At 44.1% G+C, this 22,169-nt stretch overlaps 1 protein-coding gene across 1 annotated transcript in view; it reads right to left on the bottom strand.

Annotated features, from left to right (window-relative positions):
• The window catches only part of UNC13B (unc-13 homolog B), a 191,342-nt gene that overhangs the window by 35,266 nt on the left and 133,907 nt on the right, over positions 1-22,169 (bottom strand). Inside the window, exons 21-26 of the mRNA XM_074166749.1 lie at positions 19,589-19,678; positions 16,919-17,053; positions 15,960-16,093; positions 14,932-15,017; positions 6,176-6,302; positions 602-698 (exon numbers count right to left, since the gene is read on the bottom strand). Of these exons, the coding sequence (XP_074022850.1) occupies positions 602-698; positions 6,176-6,302; positions 14,932-15,017; positions 15,960-16,093; positions 16,919-17,053; positions 19,589-19,678 (669 nt within the window). The remainder of the gene's footprint in view (positions 1-601; positions 699-6,175; positions 6,303-14,931; positions 15,018-15,959; positions 16,094-16,918; positions 17,054-19,588; positions 19,679-22,169) is intronic.

The following is a 22,169-nucleotide window of genomic DNA, read 5'->3' as shown; positions in this document are numbered from 1 at the left end:
TTCACCAGCTATGACGTGACAAGGAAGTGGAGCATGATGCTGAGACCCTTAATGAAATGCACGGCTTGCCTGTCAGTAAACAAGGAAAGGAGGAGAGTGAAGAGCTTTTTTAAGATTTTCTTAAAATTTAGATATTAAAGAGAACGCTTACATGAGCATTGCAGACTACAGCGCCAACAGTCACTGAACAAAGGAAAGGCTCTTGCTCTCCATCAGGAATACTCAGCAAATTTAGAATAAGTTTAGTCTGTCACTGGATTAAGGTCACATTCTCCCTGCATGACTAAGGTACATGCAAAATACCTTATATTTCAATTACCTCTCACAAACACAGAGAGATCAGAGAGCACCAAGCCACTGGCTGACAGACAAACAGCAGCAGAACAGAACAGGCGTAAATGAATGATATGCACCTTGCTATTAAAAAGCTCTCTGTCACCTGTAGAAAGAAGTCCTGAAATAAACAAGTTTCCCAGTTGTTTAGCAAGCCAAAAGGGCTGCATCCTCCATTTGTATGGCAGCTGAATTTACAGTGTTGTTGTGTGGTTCTGGGCATGGAAGGATGTAGCACCCAGTCCTTCACTCAGAGTGGCCTACATACCCCATCTTTTTTATCTCTCTCCAGAGCACCATGCAGAAATTCTAAGGAAACATCTTCATTTTCATCCAGCCACTGCATCACAAACTGCTCGAACCACCTGCAGGAGGAACAGGAAAGACAGTAAGTTACAGCAAGAAACAGAGCACCCCAGCAAGACTCTGGCAGGTCCGCTGTTTCAGCAAGCCTTGTGAAAGCTTGTCAGTGTTAGACATCTGAATGTGTGCTGCCAAAGTTCCCAAAAAATACTCCTACCTGTACGCAAGCTGCCAATGAGGGGGGGCTGTACCATTGCTTGGGCTGGACAAGCAGAACAAAGGCCAGCCCTGCCCAGCCCCTGCTGATCGTTTGTCCTGTGCTGGTTTTGTCCTTCTCCCCTGTCTTTTTCTTTGTACCTCTCCCTTTTTTCCCCTTGAGCACCACCTTTATTTAACTTTGCATCATCTCAAAGCACTTGGTCTTTTCTTCCCCTTTCACCCATGTGCCAGCGAGGAGAACAGAGACCTCCAATAGCACTATCTCTGCATGCTAAGAGAGACGGCAGACTGTCCTGCTGCCCATTCGGGTCTACCACCTTTCATTCATGCGAGAGCTGCAAATGAGTATAAAGGGAGAAAAAGAAATGTCTGTATTCCAGGGGCCTTCAGCCACTTTATCTGCAGATACAGACATATTTCTGGAGTCCCAGGAGGGAGAATCAAGGTTAATAGCTTCTCCACGTTAATCCCGCTCTCTCTTTGCCCAAGCCTTCTCTCAAACACCCTCCCGTTTGTACGGGCTGCTGATCTCACTGTGAAGATGTGAATACGATTAACTTCTGGTGATAGCATGGCACATCTGCTAGGGCTTGCAGGAGGCTGGCCAGCCCTGTAAGCAGCTCTTCATTGTTTTCTTTTAAAGAAGCACAAACTTAGTTCATGTTAAGAGTTGGACCACCAGCCTTGCAGCATGGTCAAGGCTCCAAACCAGGCAGGTCCTAGAAGCAGGACAGCAAAGCTTGTCTCTGTTCCTTCTCCTCACTTAGGACGATAAGCTAAATGGTAGAGTAAAATCCAAGAAGCTGTTGCAACAACCACTGCTGTAGCTCGGGGACATGCCTCACATGAAGTGGTGTCTGGAGCTGTCTCCTGCACTGAACAAGGGGCTTCTTTGAAACCCTACCTTGGCCAAATAGTCAAGGTGAGAAACATCTTCAGTGGTGGGACCTTACAGCTGGTCATTCCTCTGTTCTCTGCTCTGTGGGATGTAACCACATAGTACAACACTGTGTGTGTGGGAGGGGCTGTCTGTGTTTAAGCAAGACCATGCACTTAGAGCTTTATTTAACGTCCATCTAGGATTTGTTGTGTGCAAGTGCCAACACACTGCAACTGAAGTGAATCCGAATTTCAAATATTACTAAACAGCATTCACAAATAAGGGGAAAAAAAAGTGTCCACGTGTGATTTCAGTTCACACAAAAGATTATTAAATGAGCTTCAGAGAGTAAAGCCTCCTCTAAATAGGCAGCTGTGTTCATAGAGATTGTGCTAATTATAGGCTGAGTTTGCAAAGAACATGAAAGCATGTGCCAGACATGAGAGGGAGATCAAGAGCAAATTCACAGACAGAGCATACTAGATAGCCTTAAATACTCTCTACACTTTGAAATATAAAGCACATCAATGCTAATATCGGAAATTGTAACTGACACAGTGTTAAATGCCAACAGCAACCTGTCTATGCAGCTCTAATACAGACAGCAGCAGTGGAATGTTGTCACAGACATATGGACTTCCTGTGTTCTGGAAAAATTCCTTTTGAATGGCACTTTGGGCTCCTAAAAGTCAGCATATTTCAGAGCCTGCTGCAAGTTTCTTGAGCTTTCAAAATTTTCTTATTAATTACAATAGCATATCTTAAAGTGACAGCTCAATCCTTAGAAGTTAGCTCAGGCAATTCACAAGGAAACAACTACACATCTTCCACCTCTTTCACAGCTCCCAGGCTGCAAGCTGTTGACCGTTTCACAGGTCATAGGTCCATGAACAGGTGGGATCGCTTGTTTGTGCCGGAGACCACAATTTTCGCTCTGAGAAGTAAAACTACTTCCTGATTATCATTTATTCTTAGTTATTGCACCATATCGATAAAAAAAGGGACATTCACTGTTGTCAACAGTCATTGCCCATTTTTATGGCTACTGTATACACAAAATCAAGTGCATAGGTATTTTACTGCCAGGTAATGTAAGGCAGTATTTTACTGCCTTACAAAACTGTCTAAACAAAGGTAGTACCGAAAAAGGTAGTATTGGGGATCAGGAGGGGAGGTACCACCACCTCCCTCCCCCACCCCCAAATGAAAAAATGCACTTCCTCCAGGAAGAGGTTTAGTATGAACGTTTAAGTGCAAAGTGAATCACTTGGATCAGGTCAGGAAATTCTGTAGCTACATTTGCAAAGCCAGCCTCAACTTCGTCACTTATTGGCTGGCAGGAAAACTCAAGAGATATAAATATAAATATAGAAATATAAATACTTCCAGTTCCCAGGCACCTTCAGGACCAAAATGTGCTTTGAACTGTAACACAAACCTAGAGTAATCTTAAGCCAAATACCCCTTACACGGTTTTACTATCAGGTCTCAGGCTGCTGAGGGGAGACTCCAAAGTCTACAAAGGCAACATATCCAAAACGATATTCAGAATTATTGAGCACAGAAACTAATAAAAATAATCTGATTTCATGCAGAAATAGCTTCAAAATGTAGTTATATAGCAAACATCTTCTTCCTCGTCTGCTTCAATTATTGATCTAGAAGCAAACGTTGAAATGACTCATGCACCAGCACACAAGGCAGAGGCTCGCGGTGCTGCTTCAGAGACATTCTGTGCTTGCAGGGGTCAGCACAGCCTGACTCGAGACAGCACCTCTCCCAACCTCTCCCAACAAGGTTTGCACAGAATACGCCTCGGTCCTGTCTGCTAGGAAAGGGAGCAGAGCTTTGTGACTAAATGGAAGTTTACCTCTGCTGGCTGCACAACAGTAACGTAACACAAAAGGCTGCAATTTCAGCTTGGCCATGAGCCTGGCTCCTGTGGTCTCAGACTTCACAGGTGAATTAATCTTGTTCATTTGCTGTGTTGATGTATGTGGGTCCATCCTGTGGGCCTTGGGAGGCGCAGAGGCAAGAAGGCGGGCAGGGTTTCAAAGAGTAAAAGAATAAGTACTAAGCTCGATGAAGTGAGCCAGAAGAATAAGACAGGATTTCAAAGGAAGGAAAGCCTTCCCCCACCAGAGAGAAGGTATTCTCCAGCACAGCCACAGTACTAGCTGCATGCTAACATCAGTATTAAAACAAAACATAGAACACTTCTTCACACATTTAAAAAGCCAGGGTTTTTCGGAAACTGACACTTCACAGCTTTTAGCTGGCAGCTAAAAAATGAAGAGAGGAAGTTTGGAAGATCCACTTCCAGCTATGTTGCTACTTCAGTTTCAGAAACTGCTGCTGAATTTCAGAAAATAAGGGGACTATAAAAACTTCAATATTTTGGAGCCTTCACTTTATTCAACCGTATCTCAAGGCTATCAGCACACTGTTTCTCATAGTTTCAACATGAAAAGTGAGTTGTGGGTCGCCTCTTGTCCATCGAATAGACAGACAACTCAGCCACTCTCTGGAGAGCAGCAATTGCGTTTCAGTAAGAGTTTACTGATGTGCAAACCTGATGCGCAGACTTCTTTGTTTAAGGAAGGTTCAAGACTAAAAATACTTGTGATGAAGCAAATCAAAGGACAAGAGCACATTGCTGTAATTGATACCAAGGGGTTATTTCATGACAGGTGAAGGTTATGGTTGAAATAAACATCACCTGTGTCTGACAATGTGACTACTGTACTAAAATACATGAGAGAAGTAACAAAGCCAGTGGCTGCAAATGTACAGGGGCACTGAAGCTCTACCATGAAGCCCAGCAGAGCGGAACAGTCTGCAAAAGACTGCAGAATGAAACTGAGCATCATTATCCTGATTACACAGGAGAAAAAGAGAAATTAAGAATATCTGATGGCTTGCCTGAGACGGCACTGACTCAGAGGCACGGCAAAGAGAACAGGGCTTCCGAGACTGTCACTCCAGCACCCTGTTCACTGAGTTAATGCCTCTTGCTGACCTGATTTATAAAGCAGGGCCCACAGCCCAAACTGAGCAATTACGCCAACTGCCTCCAGTCTTATTCGCACACAGCCAGCACCGGGCTTGAGGGACCGTGGGCACGGCAGGATGGGAAGAGAATTCAAACTAGAAACACCATCCAAGCAAGATGTTTTTTTTCAAGGGGGTTAAGTGCAAAGTCCTGCATTTAGACAGCAGCGGACAGTCATATACAGGACGGAAAGAACAGCTAGGACATTCTGCTGAGAGTGCCTGGGGTTGGCTTGTGGCCCACTGGAAGCGTGACTAGTATATCATGGAAGGAAAAAGAAAAACACCCCCAAAAAAAGGCTCCTAACATCCCAGCATGCAAAAGCAGCAGCACTGCCTGCAACGCAATGCAAGGCCTAGGTGAAACATCAGTTTTAAGTCTGGGTGTTGTATGTCCAGACACAGACCAGCTGGAGAGAGAAGAGTAAACCTCACTTACAAGGGAAGCTGGGAACAAATGGGAACCATCAAGAGACTGGGAAGGGGCATGAGAAAAGCATTTTACTCGTGTAAAACAGGAACAATTTGTTCTCCATGCCCCGGCTGGTAGGACATGATATAACAAGCTCAAATCAAAGCAAGACAGATTTGGAGGGGGAAAAAGGGGTGTTTGTTAAGCCCCCCAAACCCAGTGGAAGGATAACAGTGAAGCACATGGCAAAAAAGGTGCTTGAAAGAGATGTGGACCAACCATGACTGAAAGCCTCTGAAAACCAGTTAAACACTGGTCAGACACAACACACCTGCTCTTGCCTTCGTCCAAATGTGGGACTCTAGCTACAATATTCTCTCCAGGTTGCTCAGACTACTTCTTGGGCTCATAAACCTTCTTCAGGTCTGAAATCTACTGCCACTCTTTTAAAGTTAACTAAAAGTTGCGAACAATCATTTAGAGCTTAAGAGCAAAGGCTTATCTGATGTTTCCATCTAAACCACGTGGTCTTAACAAAAAAAGAAAGCACTACCTTTACTTACAAATCCTGTTGTGTGTCTATACATACAACATACATACACACCCTTACAGACATGCACGCAGTACATATAGATAAAGCTGTATCTACTAACACAAGAATATAGGCACACATCCAGAAGTCTTCTGTTCAAGAATTGACCAAAGCCCACACTGCAGGCACAAAGTAGCTTAAAGACCTTTCATGCCAATGCTCAAGCTTTTGAGATCTGGGGAGATACTGTGTAACAAGGGATTGCATTGTGTTGGGGACAGTGACACGGAACACCGGAGGGGACAAACATGCACATAAATACAGAAAATCAGGGGTGAAGAAATGGTATCGTGAGGGCAGCCCCTGGAGAACCAAATGACTACCTTAAAGGTAACACAAGGAGATGCATAGTGGGGATTTACTACAGGAGACATAACACACTCACGCTGGATATTCAGGCACTTTTCCCTTGAAGGCAGGCAGATCACGAACATATTCATTGTACAGCCACTTCACTTTGAAGTGTAAGTTCATGTAGTCTGCACTTTTACACAGTCTGTGTTTCTCATGCTCTGTAAGGAAGGAAAAAAAGCAGTTAGGTCTGAATTTACCACTGTCACTGCATCAGGCACAGAAGGGTCTCATAAAGCATGTCCACAGTATGCAATGGTTTTGAGGTTGAAGCTCCTATAGAGCCACAAAATCTTCATGACACAGGATTTTGGCAGCAGGCAGGGGTTCTTGGTGGTTCACCGTTGGGGCTCTAGAGTTTGTTTCTGTAGCTCCAATTAATATATCATTTGTAAAAGACTCTTTGGTTGTCAAAGCAACAAAAATAGAGCAATCTCTTATGGCCTTTCCACTTAACATGACAGTCCAGATTTCATCTTTGCAGGAAACAAATCAAGGAGAGCAAATCTGTTCATTCTTGGATATAAACAAACGCAATACCAACATGTTACACTACATCCCCAAAGAGACAAGAGTAGAAAGAATCAAGTTCTTTAGAGTTTGACAGCATTGAGTCACAAGCAAGTTCAAATGAGCTACACAGGAGCTGGAGCCTTCCCTGATCCCCAGCCTGGAGAAATTCAAGACGCTTCTCCTTCAGAAGGCAACTGTTTTCTTATTGGCATTGCCCTCCTGAGCACAGTCCACTGAAGTGACCCATGGGTATCTACCTGCTGCTGAGCCTCTTCCTCCTGCCAGGTTTCATTACGTTTTTGCACCCAGGTTATGTGGGGACAATGCAGTTCCCTCCCTGTATATTGCACGTACCTCTACAACACGACCCCTCCCACGCACCTACGCTGTTCAGACCTATGTTTCTGCAGACATCATCTCCCGAGACCACCCCTCCCCTTTCTCTCTCACAAGACGTGTACACTCCGTGTCTTCGCTCTCACGGCCCTTCACAGCCTACGTCCACACTACCATCTTTCAGCACCTCTGATCAGCCCACCATCCCTGCTTTTAAACTACTCGTTAAGTTCTCCCAAAAGCATCTCAACGCTTTCTCCCAAGCCACCCCTCATGTGCTTACACAGGCAACTCCTTCTACTGCACTGCTTTTCCTCAAAATCCTCCTTGAAAAGTATAAAATTAACTCCCTTTTCATGATGCTAAGAGGACTCAGCAGCTGGCTTCTGCCTGCACTGCAATCCTGAACTATCAGCTGCCCAATTCTGCACCGCTGCTCCCTAGTGCCACCTGTCCCTATCCAGCTCTTTCTTCTGCCAAGCTTCGACATCATGAATACACTTGGTGCCAGGCTCCCGTGTTCACTCTAGCACCACGGCAAGCTGCTAGTCCATGACTACAGTGTGAGATAGGAGACTAAAACATAAATGATTTTGGCTTAGACTCATGGGTTTTTTTCCCCAAAATTTGACTCCAGGCATGTCTTCTTACCTTTTATGTGTTAACCTCATTATTGATGTAGCTTTCAAAGGGCATTACTGCTGATGTGTAGACAGGATCCAACTATGTTAAAAAGCGGAAGTGTTTCACTTAACTTCGAATGGCTTTAATCTAGGATTTCAGGACAAGTATCCAGTAACTGGGTAGATACATGCACACGCAAGCAATACATGCTACAGATGTTCATTAGCAGAAGATACGTCCTAATGATGTAAAATGGCCCTAGCTTTCTAACCAGTTAGCTGACAGACAAGCTTATCTTACAATATCATAATCTATTTTCATGTAAATATGAATTCTTGCAGCTATTTCAAAACATTAAGAAACTTCCACATCTCTCTTGAAGCTTCACAAACATGCACAAGAAGAAAGGCCAAATAAATTATGAATCACCCAACTGAAAATATAAAAAAGGACTTTTCACGCATAATTGTTCCATAAGCCTTGTCAACTCCCAAGCAGGGAAACACTCCAGTGAGCTGTTTGCAAAACTCTGTAACAGTGTAATACAGATTTCTTTCTAATTCACACGTAGCAGACCCACACAGATACAATTAAAAAACACCCAAACAACCCAACCTTTTTATTTGAAGAAATTAAAATGTCCAATATCTGAGAGACATAGTCCCCAGGGGTGATGGTTTAATGGAGAAATTACATGTGCTACTGCTTCACATGTACTGTGATCCATTACTCTCCATGGCAAACTTGCTTGTATTGGAGCCAAGGGAAGTCCATTCCTGTTTTACATTAATAAATCTGGTATTTTTCTTGAAGACTAAGGAAGTATGTGTATACTTAGTGTGAGCACTGCTGACCTCCCTCAAGAACAACCACAGAAGAAAATGCAAAGCTCTCTCCGCAGATCTAAAACTGGCAACACACACAGCAATAACCGTGCCCGCTTAGCTCCCTGCGAGAGCGAGGAAATCAATGGACAATTATAACTTCATTAACTTTGATGTGCGCTGCCACCCAAGTGCTGTTCCCGCATGGAGAAAATGCTGTTTCTGCAGAGGGAAGGTCTGACTTGGAGGTAAAAAGGACTCAAATCAGAGCTATTTCCTCAAAACTAAGCAGTGCACTAAAAGCAGGTAATTCAAGCTTTTCCTGATTTTTTTAGGAAAACACTACTATGTTGCAGAAGAGGAAGATGCAAAGCGGCCACAGAAGCCTAAGACCAAGGGCTGCTCCTAGGACTACCTAGCCACTTAAGCAGTAAAGGAGAGGCTTGACACCAAGGGGATAAAACTACAGTAAAGTAAAAGAAAGAAGGAGAGGTCTTACCACCATAAAAGAGAACTTTACGTATGCGAAAGAGAGGTGGGGCTTGTGACAGAGAAAAGACAAAAGTGAACTATAACAGCTCAGACATGACGGAGGACCAAGAAAGCCAACAAAGCCTCCCAAAACCCCCCCACCCCCAACAGCTTGTACCATCTGCCTTCCCCCCTTCAGTGGACCCTGCACCGTTTTGATCAGCTGCTTTCTTTGTAAAGGGGGAATGTTTAAGAGCACTTGAAGGTGACATGGAAACACATCGGCCAGAGGTATGCTTTGAAACCCCATTTTAGAAAAAGGAAAGCGAAGAGCAAGGGAGCCATCAGTCATAGCACATTCCTGTTCTGCTTGATGACCTGCTGGCTTTTGAAGAGCTTAGCGGCAGCAACAGTGGAAGAGTGCACTGATATTTTGCAGGAACTGCTGTGTTTCATCCTGAAAAGAGCACAGAGTTCTTTAAGTCTCTCACATTTCCTCAGCAGATTTTATCTGCAAACAGTCTCCTCTGGAGATGAGCTTTTAGGGTCACCGAGGCCATATTATTAAGGCATTAATAGGGAACTGCTTCCTAGCAGCACACTGTCTAGTGTCATGTCCAGTTCTATTTTTCAGGCAGAGAATAGGACTTCCACCGCATCTTTAATCCACGGACTTTTTTTCTTGAGCATCAGCCTACTTCCCATTGGTTAATTTCTAGTAAATAATGCTGAATTTCTGCAAAGAAAGTCTAATAGGTACTGAGGCTGTTGGAGCGTTAACGCTTTAGACAGCTGGCATCTGTGAGTGCATCTGATCACCCACCCCTTATTAGAAGTGAGAATGTGGCAGAATGATTTATTTCAATCTTGCCCGCCAAGTCTACTCAGTCTCTCTTCCTGTTAGCGATGTTTCCAATTTACAACTCTTCTAATGCTGATGTGTCCAAAATAAGATGAACCATTGCTGTCAAGGATAACATTGATTTTCTATTACTGTCTTTCTAGTAAAGGAAGAGCAAAAGCCCTCTTTGCCTGGAAAGTTGGTGCTTTCTGGGCCACACAGGTTTCACAGAGGACAGCAAGAAAACTAGTGACTCCTGTTACCAGTGGGCTCACAAGGAGGTTATCCAGCTGCTGAGCACTGGCCAGTGTCCCAGAGGTGGAGCTAACTGTATGACTTGGAAAAATCATCCTCTACGCTACAGTGACTCCAGGGCAGCATGATCTCACCAGCCAAGTCTGGGCCACACAACAACGTCTATCTGATCTGATTTACTCTTGGGTTGATGGGGAACAAGGGATATTTCTCAGTGCATCATCCTGTACTGCCTTCGCCAGCAAGGAGGGAAGGGACAGGTCTGCTGTCGATGATGCCCTGAGCTGTCACTGCTTTGGGACAGAGAAAAAACAAAACAAGCAGGGTAGATACACTTACTTTCCAGCAGTGAAACACAATACTGCCATGACTACTGCTTCCAGTTGCTGAACATATTTTAAATCAAAAATAAGTGTTTCATTTTTATGACTTGAACATTTTACACACTAGTAATCTAACTCTTCTGAAGGTTCCCAAAGGTCAGGTGCTGCAGCATCCACAGGCTAGCAAGACTTCTGGTTCTAAAGCCCCAAAACACTGTATTTGAGGTTTAAATTAGTATTTATACGTTGCACTGAACAGGCTACACATGGGGATTAAGGTCCCTGGGAGAGGCAAGGTTAGCTGCCACCCGTGGGGAAAAAGGAAAACAACTCATGCAGCCAGGCACTGCGCTCCAACTCAGAGAAACCATCTCCCCCCTGAACCTCCCAACTCTCTTTCCCACTGGAGAGCACTTGTGGAAGCATCAGGCTGGCTTCAAGGAGGGAGAGGGCAGTTTCACGCCACCAGGCCAGCACTCTTTCTACACCAAAGCCATTACACGGCCTTTAAGCTAGAAGAAAATTTTCACCCACTGCCGAGTAAAAGGGCTAGAGACCCTCAATCATCAACCCAGCCAGAAAGGAAGGAACAGAGCCACACAGGAACCAGAGCTCCCATCTCACCAGCTCTTCTCCATCAAAAGTTATGTAAGATTAATGCCTGGGACCCAGCAAAGGGGCTCTCACCCAGAACTCCTCAGAGTATTGGGTACCATCAAAAAACAGCAGCTGGAGTAACTAGTCAGAACAGGAGTCTCCCAAGCAGCACATATCTTCCATTTCTGCAGCAGCAGTATGGTCTTCCACATCTTCTTTGCAGACCTGCTCATCACTGGCATAAAACTACAGGACACTAGAGCTAATAACTAGCAACTATATCCAAAGTGCTAAAACTACAGGTAGTAGATGAAAGTCTTTGCCTACTCACAACTAAGAACTCTACTAAGGAGCATGAACTTACCACTTGGTGAGGTGAACGAGCTCATGTTATCCAGAACTTAGGAACAGAACATAAGGGGAAACACCATGAAGAAAGTTAGGAACAAGTATTGTACTCTGGCTTTATGTGCACATATCTCCAGAAAACAGATTAAATTGTGTTGTTCCTGATGCATACAGATCTTGGAGCACACCAGAAATGTACCCAAAGATTACTCCACAAACTAGCAAAGGCAGCAATATGAAACTCTTGGTTTAGTTAAACTGGCAGAGAAATTAGAAACTCAGAAGTGAAAGAGCTGAGGACAGCAAATCTGATCACCATCCTTCACATCACTTAATCTGTTTTCTTTAACCCCCTTTTTTTCCCCTCATTTAAACAAAAATGCAGTGAGCTAGTCCCAATGACTGGTATTTAAAATACATGTAACTAAGACCAGCAACTGAAGAGCTTGTTATAAAGGTTATCTTCATAAGTTTCTGGAGCGCAAAGAAGTGAGGACTCACACTTGCCTCAAATAGAATTTTGCACCCTGAGGATTTCTTGAATATATATTTGGAAGAGACACTCTCCAACACAGACTTTATCATGGTTCAATCCTCCTGTAGCACTTGCACTGCTAAAGTACAAATACATGTACCGTGCAGCTTTGCAGCTTTCATTCAAAATCCAAACCCTTCCCAGTCCCACCAGCTGCCTTTCTGTCAACTTTTCTCACTAAGAAATACTCTGAAGAGGTGTATTAGGTTTGAGTGGCAAGGTTTTGGTAGCGGGGGGGGCTACGGAGGTCGCTTCTGTGTGAAGATGCCAGAAGCTTCCCCTATATCTGATAAAGCCAATGCCAGCCGGCTCCAAGACAGACTCGCTGCTGGCCAAGGCTGAGCCCATCAGTGACAGTGGTAGCACCTCTGTAATAACATACTTAAGAATGGGAGAAAAATTGCTGCACAACAGCAGCCGGAGAGAGGAGTGAAAATATGTGAGAGACCAACTCTGCAGACACCAAGGTCAGTGAAGAAGGAGGGGCAGGATGTGCTCCAGGCACCGGGGTAGAGATTCCCCTGCAGCCTGTGGTGAAGACCATTGTGAGGCAGCCTGTCCCCCTGCAGCCTGTGGAGGTCCACGGTGGAGCACATATCCACCTGCAGCCTGTGGAGGACCCCACGCTGGAGCAGGCGGATGCCTGAAGGAGGCAGTGACTCCGTGGGAAGCCCACGCTGGAGCAGGTTTTCTGGCAGGACCTGTGATCCTGCGGGGGACCCAGGTGGGAGCAGTCTGTTCCTGAAGGACTGCACGCCGTGGAAGGGACCCACGTTGGAGCAGTTTGTGAAGAACCGCAGCCCGTGGGAAGGACTCATGTTGGAGAAGTTCATGGAGAACTGTCTCCCATGGAAGGGACCGCACACTGGAGCAGGGGAAGAGTGAGGAGTCCTCCCCCTGAGGAGGAAGGAACATCAGAGACAATGTGTCATAAACTGACTGCAACCCCCATTCACTGTCCCCCTGTGCTGTTCGGCAGGAGGAGGTAGAGAAAATTGGGAGTGAAGTTGAGCCTGGGAAGAAGGAATGGGTGGGGGGAAGGTGTTTAAGGATTTAGTTTTCTTTCTCATTACCCTACTTTGATTTGATTGGTAATAAATTAAATTAGTTTCCCCAAGTCAAGCCTGTTTTGCCCATGATGGTAATTGCTAAGTGATCTCCCTGTCCTTAACTCAACCCACAAGCCTTTCATTACATTTTCTCTCCCCTGTCCAGCTGAGAAGCGTGAGCAATAGAGCAGCTTTGATGGGCCCCTGGCATCCAGCCAGGGTCAACTCACCACAAGAGAGAAGCTCTTTCAGCAAGTATTTGCTATGACGTCACAGGATGGAAACATTATACCAATCCTTGTCTTAAGAAGCTCACAGGTGACCAGAAGGATGTCAGGAAAAGCTACAATAAGCCCAGATTCACCAGGGAGGACAGAGTCAAAGAGGACACGGTATGAGATGTGAATAGAGAAAACCTGGGAGGCAAAGTTAACTTGGGCACTGGCAATCAAGTAGAGCCATGCAAACGAGGAAAAAAAATAAAGTCATGTCCCCTTTGACAGACAAATTTGCACACACCATCAGTAACCTTTTTGCGGCTGCATTTTGGATGCAACAGGGAAAGGGAAACTTAGGAAAGTCAGCAACTAGATCCAATTATCATGGCTGCTGGGAAAGGAGGAAGATACAGCACTTTCAACTGCATTGTAAATTCCCAAGGGTGAGTGCACAGGGGTAAATAAGGACAAAATGGAAAGAGGAGCCAAAATGGTTGCAGGAGCAAACAGTTCCTAGGGAAAGTGAACATGGAGTTATCACAGTTGCTTTATCTCTAACACATGAGCAAGTAGTGACAGTCGCTATAGAAGAGAATCTCCTACAGAGTAGGTGTTAGTCATTCTCCCCAGTGTCTGTTCTTACACCAACACGACCTCACAAGACAAAGGCGCTGTGGGGTACAAGCTTACCTAAAAAGTTCCTAACACCGATGTAAGAACATTTCATCCAGACCTGCAGCCTGCTGAATTCAAGCCTACAGCTGGAAAAGGGTGTCCCTCCCGACAGCACAGTCTCTACCCCTGTTGTGCTGACAAAGACTAAGAAATGGAGTCAATCTTCTTCACTTACAGAGCAACCCCACAGACTATTCCCAAAGAACAAAACACGGGAAAGTTTCTTGGCTGGCAGCAGGCTTTTTTTTCTAGCAGTCTGAAGGAAGAGCCTAATAGGCTGTCACTCCTATAAGGGAGCTTAGATGAAACTGGGGGCAAATGGATTGAGCATGATTTTGTGAGTGATGAAAAGCAGTAACTTGGCTTGGTTTTGGACTATGAATACAGCTTGCCTGCCATAGGCAGCACTGGCACTTCGGTTTTATCACAATATCACCTTACAGATGCTGATAAAGCCTGATCTTGCAAAGTACTGAGAAAACAACTGCTGCCAGGGCTGCAGAGCTGGTGGGAGCTGGATGCTCTCTGAATCTTGTAAGAAGCTGATTACACTGTGCAAATTAATTTATAGCACTAAAATCAAGCTCAGAAACTGTAATAAACCATCAGAAGAGTATTGTAAGTGGCAGAATTCCTTTCTGAGAGTTTGCTGGGCTCTGCATGACTATCTCATTCTCACGAACAGAAAAATTTCTCCTTTGCTAGGAGTCTGGCAGAATTATGCAAAGATTCATTCAAAACAAAGATGACCACAGCAGGATTTGTTCTAGCAGCACATTTCTGCCGATGGCTTAGACAGTTTACACTGTATCATCCAGGGAACAACAGCCATGGCGCAACCCAGAGTCCACCTTCTTCTCCAGCCCTTTCTACCATTGTACATTGCAGAAAGAAGTGGCTGTTCATCTAAGCTATCATAACCTCAGGCCGAAGTGAAATTCTGATTTCAGACCAGCTGGGATGACAATAAACAGCTTGCAACACAGCCTAACACACAGGTCTAGAGCTCAGGCAGATCTCAGCCTCAATTCTCACCCATAACACAGCTGTCCACAAACAAACCTGTAGAAATCGCTGCTCCAAACGGTGCTACTAATGTGTTTAAGCCTCATTTACACCAAATGGATCGAGAACAAGAGGTCAGCAGCAAGTCAGCTGGCAGCAGTGAGGAATTCTCTTACCTTCCATGGCGTATTTCATATCCTGGGCAAAAAGACTCCACATCACCTCCGCGCTGATCTTCCCAACAGCAAGCTCCTGAGGAAACCTGAGGGGACATTTGGGAAAGGCTTTGGCATGTATCAGAGCAAAGGGCTCTTTATTCAGCTCTGAGCTAAACTAGAAGTTGAAAAGCTCAGTGTTACAGATGTTTCCTTCCTTCCTTCCTTACAGATGACCAAGTGGAAACTGGAGATCACAGACTGGACTTTGTGGCATAGATTAAATACCCTGAAAACAACACTGCTGTTGAGACTGGTTTTTAACTCAAAAACCCAGGCCCTGGATGTATCTCCTAGAAGAGATGCATACAATAATTCTGGGAACGTGATCTCAATGCCCTTGTACCTTCTTCCCCTTTCTTGTCCTTTTTTTTTTCCCCTTTTTTTTCCTAGGGTTACTAGGCTGAAAGGTGAACACTGTTCATGTGTCCCCGCCATATTAAATCAACGGTCACTAGGGCACAATCCAGTTCTCTGTGTACAATACCTTGTCAGATATCTCCCTCTCTCCTGCCTTGTGGGACTGTTGGAGGAGTATCCATGGGTTAAACAGAACGGTTTCAGGTTCCTTTCCAATGCTGTGCCAACCCCCCCCAATGCTGCACTGAACACCACGTTCCTCAATCACAGCACAAGGTACTGTCAACCATGGCACCCTGTGTGCGTTAATGTGCATCCCAGAATTGCTCAACATCAGAAAAAACCAAAAGAACTCTCACCCCATTTTCAGGTGCCTCCCTGAGTTCAGGATTGTAATAATCAGGGTGTTTGTGCTCGAACGCCATCGTAACTGAACCTTTTGAAACTCTTCCATCCCAATCAAAAAGAGTTATTTATATAGATAGAGACAGATAAGACAGAAAGACAGACAGACAAGATAAGTACTTCTATAAATACACCAGTGACAGAAGAGATAGAAAGCAGTTTAACAAATAAAGCAGAGCACACGGAGACGAGCATTAGCTGTACAGGACATGGAAGATTCTTACTGATTCAGGACTGGGGTATAAGAATTCTTGTCCTCTTCTATGATGGAAACTATTAAAGTGATGAGCTTGGGCCAGAAATCCAGGTTCCTGATACTGGGGCCCTGTTCCTCAGGAGGAAGGTCCTGATTTTTGTTCTGGGAAGGAAGCGGTGGGAAAACCAGTGTAAATTTAAAGAGGAAATAAAAAGCTGACAAATGAAGATCACCACACAAACTCCAAATACTAACTACTCATGTACCTTTTCATCTGAAGAGCTTAAAATTCTTAGTGTATGCTGGCAACTTGCACGATCTAATGCAAAACACAATAACATGCCAAACTATGCTGCTTACCGGTGGCCCCACACCCAAATAATTCCCTTTTTGTCATTTCTGATGCCAAGAGCAGGTCAAGCTCCAAGAGACCTGCTATGACATCATGTGCTCTAAGCTTGTTCCAAATACTTGCATTTTAGGCACCTGGGTTGATGACTATACCCACGTTGACACATAGTGTTTGGATTACTGCAGAGTGGCCTGTAGAGCTCTCATGGATTTGAAGACAGTTTGTGTCTAGAGGTACCTCCTAATCCCAGTGCAGGACACCGAATGCCAGAAAAGATGATAAAATTTCACTGCTTGAGGTTTATCTATGCTAAAGACAGTTTTCTCGACCAGTCTGCATTTGCTCTACATGGCTTTTGCTCGCTCAAAGCTGTATCAAACCTTCCCTTCACAAATAACAGCTCATGAAATAAAATAGCTGAGGCTGGCAAAACGAATTGTAATTAGTTAGTGTAAAACAATTATCACCCTCCACTTACTAATTAGTGCTCATTAATTGATTACAAGTTTTCTGCATTCAGAAGATAACAAGTCACATAATTTTGTTTGCGTTGGCTTTTTATATCAATTAGTATTCTTGTTATTATCTTAAGAAAATCAGAAACTTGGATTTCTGCCCATTTATGAGCTACTCACAGGATCTGTCTGGTACTCGCGACTGTACAGCTCATGACAATTGTTGAAAATGTACTCGTAGGTGGAGTTGAGGCAAGCTTTTACACAGTCCTTCACCACCTGGCTGGCTCGGGGTGGACTCTGCAGCTCTTGGACCTGGCAAGGAGACAGAGTCAGTCAAGCAAAGCATAAAAACCCCCGTTTGTTCACAAAATCAAACAGGGAAAGAACAAGTCACCAGGGTTTTGGAACTACCCAGGACTTGGTAGTTCTGCTTTCAGCGACTTGTGCTATCAGTGACCTGAAACCATGAATGGGTCGCTCTCCCCAGGCATAAAACAGCAGTGACAACACTTATGATCCTGCAGGATCATTCGGAGCATAAAAGAGATTTTGAAGTGCCAATTAAGATTCTTCAGAATAAACAAATCATGTGGCTCGATGCGCGTATAATCTGAGCAATGCACACACATTTTCTGCTAAATTTGTAGGATGTTGCTATGAAGCCAGCGAGCAATCTTTCCAAACACTGGAAGAACGTGCAACAGTCTAGTGAATCATAGAATCATAGAATGGCTAGAGTTGGAAAGGACCTTAAAGATCATCTAGTTCCAACCCCCCTGCCATGGGCAGGGACACCTCTCACTAGAGCAGGTTGCTCAAAGCCCCATCCAGCCTGGCCTTGAACACTTCCAGGGATGGGGCATCCACAACTTCCCTGGGCAACCTGTTCCAGTGCCTCACCACCCTCACTGTAAAGAATTTCTTCCTTATATCTAATCTAAATCTCTTCTCTTCCAATTTAAAACCATTGCCCCTTGTCCTGTCACCACTCTTCCTGACAAAGAGTCCCTCTTCAGCTCTTCTGTAGGCTCCCTTCAGGTATTGATAGGCTGTTATAAGGTCTCCCCGGAGCCTTCTCTTCTCCAGGCTGAACAACCCCAGCTCTCTCAGTCTGTCTTCATAGGAGAGGTGCTCCATCCCTCTGATCATCCTCGTGGCCCTCCGCTGGACCCGTTCCAACAGGTCCATGTCCTTTCTGTGTTGAGGACTCCAAAGCTGGACACAGTACTCCAGGAGGGGTCTCACGAGCGCAGAGTAGAGGGGCAGAATCACCTCGCGAGACCTGCTGGCCACACTTCTCCTGATGCAGCCCAGGACACGGTTGGCTCTCTGGGCTGCCAGTGCACACTGCCTGCTCATGTTGAGCTTCTCATCCATAAGCACTCCCAAGTCCTTCTCCTCGGGGCTGCTCTCCAGCCATTCTCCACCCAACTTGTATTTGTGCCTGGGGTTGCCACATCCCAGGTGCAGGACCCTGCACTTGGCTTGGTTGAACTTCATGCAATTTGCACGAGCCCACCTCTCCAGCCTGTCTAGGTCCCTCTGGATGGCATCCCTTCCCTCCAGCGTGTCAACTGCGCCACCGAGCTTGGTGTCATCAGCAAACTTGCTGAGGGTGCACTCTATCCCACTGTCCATGTCACCGACAAAGATGTTAAATAGTACTGGTCCCAGTACCGACCCCTGCGGAACACCACTCGTTACTGGCCGCCACCTGGACATTGAGCCATTGATTGTAACCCTACACATTACATTAGCACATTACATCTGGTCTGGAAAGTCTTGCTGAAGACCAAGCACTCACGTGCCTCTAAATACAATAACTTCCTTTAAGGACATCTTTCTTCACAAGCTTTATTGAATTTTAAAGCACACCAGAGTCCTTAGGGACATGCCAACTGATACGCCTTCTCCTCTTGCAACAACAGCTCCTTTCATTATTTCATTGTTATGTTGCTTTAGAAAAACACTGCAGGGTTACTTTAAACTAAAAAGATACGCAGCCATCACCCTGCAAATAAAACTATAACCTGAGACAATTTTGATATTGTCACTACCTCAAAACTTTTTGGAGTATTTCTGTAAAGCATTCAACATTCAACATAGACATATTGTCTTAGCGAACACTTTCAAAATAAAGTTCTAAACCACCATTTACCCTAGGGCCTAAGAGTACAATTTTAAGCACTTCCTCAAATAGGTCAAATTGAAGACTTGCTTTGGTTTTGATAAGATAAAAATTATTAAGTGACATTTACTAGCCTACAACAGTATTTTTTAAAAAAGCTTATAAACGAAAATCAGGAATTAAAAATAATCTCATTACACATTGCTAGACCAATAAACTTAACTACAAAACCAGCACATTAGCATTCATAACAACTCTCTTGGATCTCTACTGAGAGATACTACCCCATTTCAGTATCTTACCCTCTAAGAAATAAATTTAAAAATATTTACTAGATAAAAAATAGTGAAGAGATGGCAGTGACTGATAAATGTTGCAGACAGTTTATAGGAAGAGCTTCTTCATGTTATTAACAAAAGTAAATTATCTTCCTAAAACCAGACCATTTTCTTTTTTTCTTCTTTTTATTTTTTTAAATTTTTTTTGTGCTGTATTTATGACTGAAGAACCCCCGGGAAAAAACAGCTTTCATCTTCATGACCCAAAATACAGCGAACCAGAGATAAAATGCGGATGTTTACTACATGGGCATCAGATGATCTCCATTTTCCCTAAGCGTATAGAGCACAATAACATGAAACAACGGTTTGAAAATGGGAAACCAACTCCTGTGGCAAAAATGGCAAAGGCCCCATTCCCATCCCCATCCGTCATACTACCTTCATCCTGAAAAAAGTGATGCTGGTCAGCAAATCCACCGTAGACTTCAGGTCCTGCAGCCGTTCACGGCTGCTGGCTGGGAAGTTATTCTGTCAACAAAAAAGGGAAATCGTGTTGGAAAGCACAGTCGGATCCATGCAAGGCTTCAAGCATGTGCTAAATAAGGAAAGTGTCTTGGAAACATTTCCTGCTCGAGAAGCTTGTACCAGTCAAAACAATGCTCAATAAATAAGGCCTTTTTGCTGCAGGAGTTTATCCGTTTGCTTAATTAAATAGCTTCTCCTATGAATGCAAAGTTTGTGGATGCCAGGAGACTGACAGCCCTGGGTGGCAGGAGATTTCTCCTTGGCTGTAGAAGGAGCAGACGGGGAGTAACAGCCTAACCACCAGCAGCCCTGGCCTCCCACCTGAGGTTGCCTGTGCCTGCCCTTTCCCTTCTGCTTGGTTTTTGACTTCTCTGCTGAGATACCAAGAGATGTCGTATATTAGCAACCTTCTCCAGAGAAATAAACTGGACTGAGAAGGGGAAACGACCACTGTTCCCTGTAAGAAGTCAGTGTAACCACTCAGCCCCCTGTAAGATCCCATCTGCCAAGACAAGCAGTGCCTCCTTTGCTCTAAGGCATTTATTTTACATAGTCTGCCCGCCACCCTGCTCTCCATAGGCATACCTTCCTCTTCCACTCTCTGGATTCCACTGAAACAAGAAGTCTCATTGTCCCTTCCATGTATGATACATATGTGTGCTTATATATGTCTCTATATGCGTGCAAATGCATATGCTGAGTGCAGCAAGCTTTGCTTCTTACAAGAGATTGTTCCCTTTCTGACCACAGGCACTTTCCTACATTCCCACTCTTTCCTTCCTGTGTCCTTTAACAGCGTTCATGTTCTTCAGCATGTTCTTGCTGATGGGACTGGTTTTTCTGAGAGTAAAGTAGCAGAAGTGCGACCTTCACTTGGATAGTCTCTTCGTATTTGCACATTCAAAAATGGGGCAGAGGGGAACATGTTTTCATTTATCACCGAGCACTTAAGAGAAAAATATGCTGTCTCTTGGAAGCAATTGAATATTGCTGCAGTTCAGCTAACCACTGCAATTTAATGTTCTTCACAGTCATTTGTAGATGCTTGTTCCTAGAAAACTCTCCTTTTAAAGTTAAGATGCCCGCACATGGACTCTCTGGCACTCAGGGTAGTTACCAAAATCAAATACTTCTGTGGGTCAAGATTTAAAAACAAACCATTGGATGAGTCTTGGGGACTGAATGCATGTTCTTGATTTGGAATAATAACATCAGGAAAAGATAACATTATCTATATTGAAATTCAACTTCCTCTATGCTTTTATCAGCTAGCAACCAACCAACAAAAAGAACAACTGGCATGCATACAAAAGTATTTGCTCACAAAAGGTTTTTCAAAATAATTATTCAGAGGGTGACTTGGAGCTACTTTTGAAAGAACTCCATCTCTTCTCTCTCCGAGTCTGCCACCCTGCCCTGGAAGGAACACACATTGGTTTCACACTTTCTTTTTGACAAATCCACACTGCTTGTTATTCATTGTTTTAAGTGCTGACAAATAGCTTGGTTAAATTAGGGGAGGGGGAAGGCTTAATCTAGGTAATTTAAGTTGTAAATTGCCATCTCCTCTCTTGAAAGCCGGAAACCAATACCTTTTTTTTCCAGAACTTAACCTGCCCTTCAGGGGTCTTACAATAATTACTAAGAGTTCCCAAATTGCATCAGCCATTTCTCTAAACATTCTGCCAATTAGATTAACATCTAAATTATTTAAACTACACAAATCTCTCCTGGTCCTTTATGTAAGATCTTGTTCAAGGTCTAGCTGCATTAGCCACCGGAAAGCAGCTTTTATTGAAGATGAAGCAATCAAAAATGGCATCACCACTACGGCTTCCTATTGCCATGTGTTGATAATTTTCCCTCTACTACTCAGTGCAACAGAGCTCTCTTTAGACCATCTCTTAATAGTAATGCAGCTTTAGAATAGCTTTTTGCACAACATTCCTTTTATCTTCTTTTGCACCTTGCCCCTTTCCCTTTTTGTTCATCTTCTTAATGCACTTCTCCTCTTAGTCTGCTCGTGTTTCCCTCCTCTATGTTTTACTGTGTTTCAGATAAATGCACTAACCAGAAAAGGACCTACTTTTAGATAAATGAATAAAATCAAAGCTCACATTTTATTTTGACACCGTTTTTAACTTTTTCAATGAATTAGTCATTAATAAAAATAATATATAAAGGAATTAAAAAAAAAAAAAAGTCAAGTTACATGTTAAGACTATGTTGACTGTGGAGTAGCAAAGAAAGAACTACTAGGTTTCAGAATCCTGATGGACTGATACCAGCATTTGAAACTCATCTCTTCCCAATATGCTGAAGTGAGGGGGATCTAAACCTGAGAGCACATCTTGTAGATCCAAAGTCAGGGACAGTGAATTGAGTTTGCCAGACCTAAACTGAGTGACAACATGGCTACAGGTCCTCTACAAGACTTCTGTCTTACCAGGGGAGAACAAGTCTGTTTTCTCTTTGTAGAGGATACCTGACATAG

Source organism: Numenius arquata, chromosome Z (genome assembly GCF_964106895.1).
Source record: "Numenius arquata chromosome Z, bNumArq3.hap1.1, whole genome shotgun sequence".
NCBI classification, from domain to species: Eukaryota; Metazoa; Chordata; class Aves; order Charadriiformes; family Scolopacidae; genus Numenius; species Numenius arquata.
Note: the sequence above shows the minus strand (reverse complement) of the source record. Positions and strands in the feature narration are given on the sequence as shown.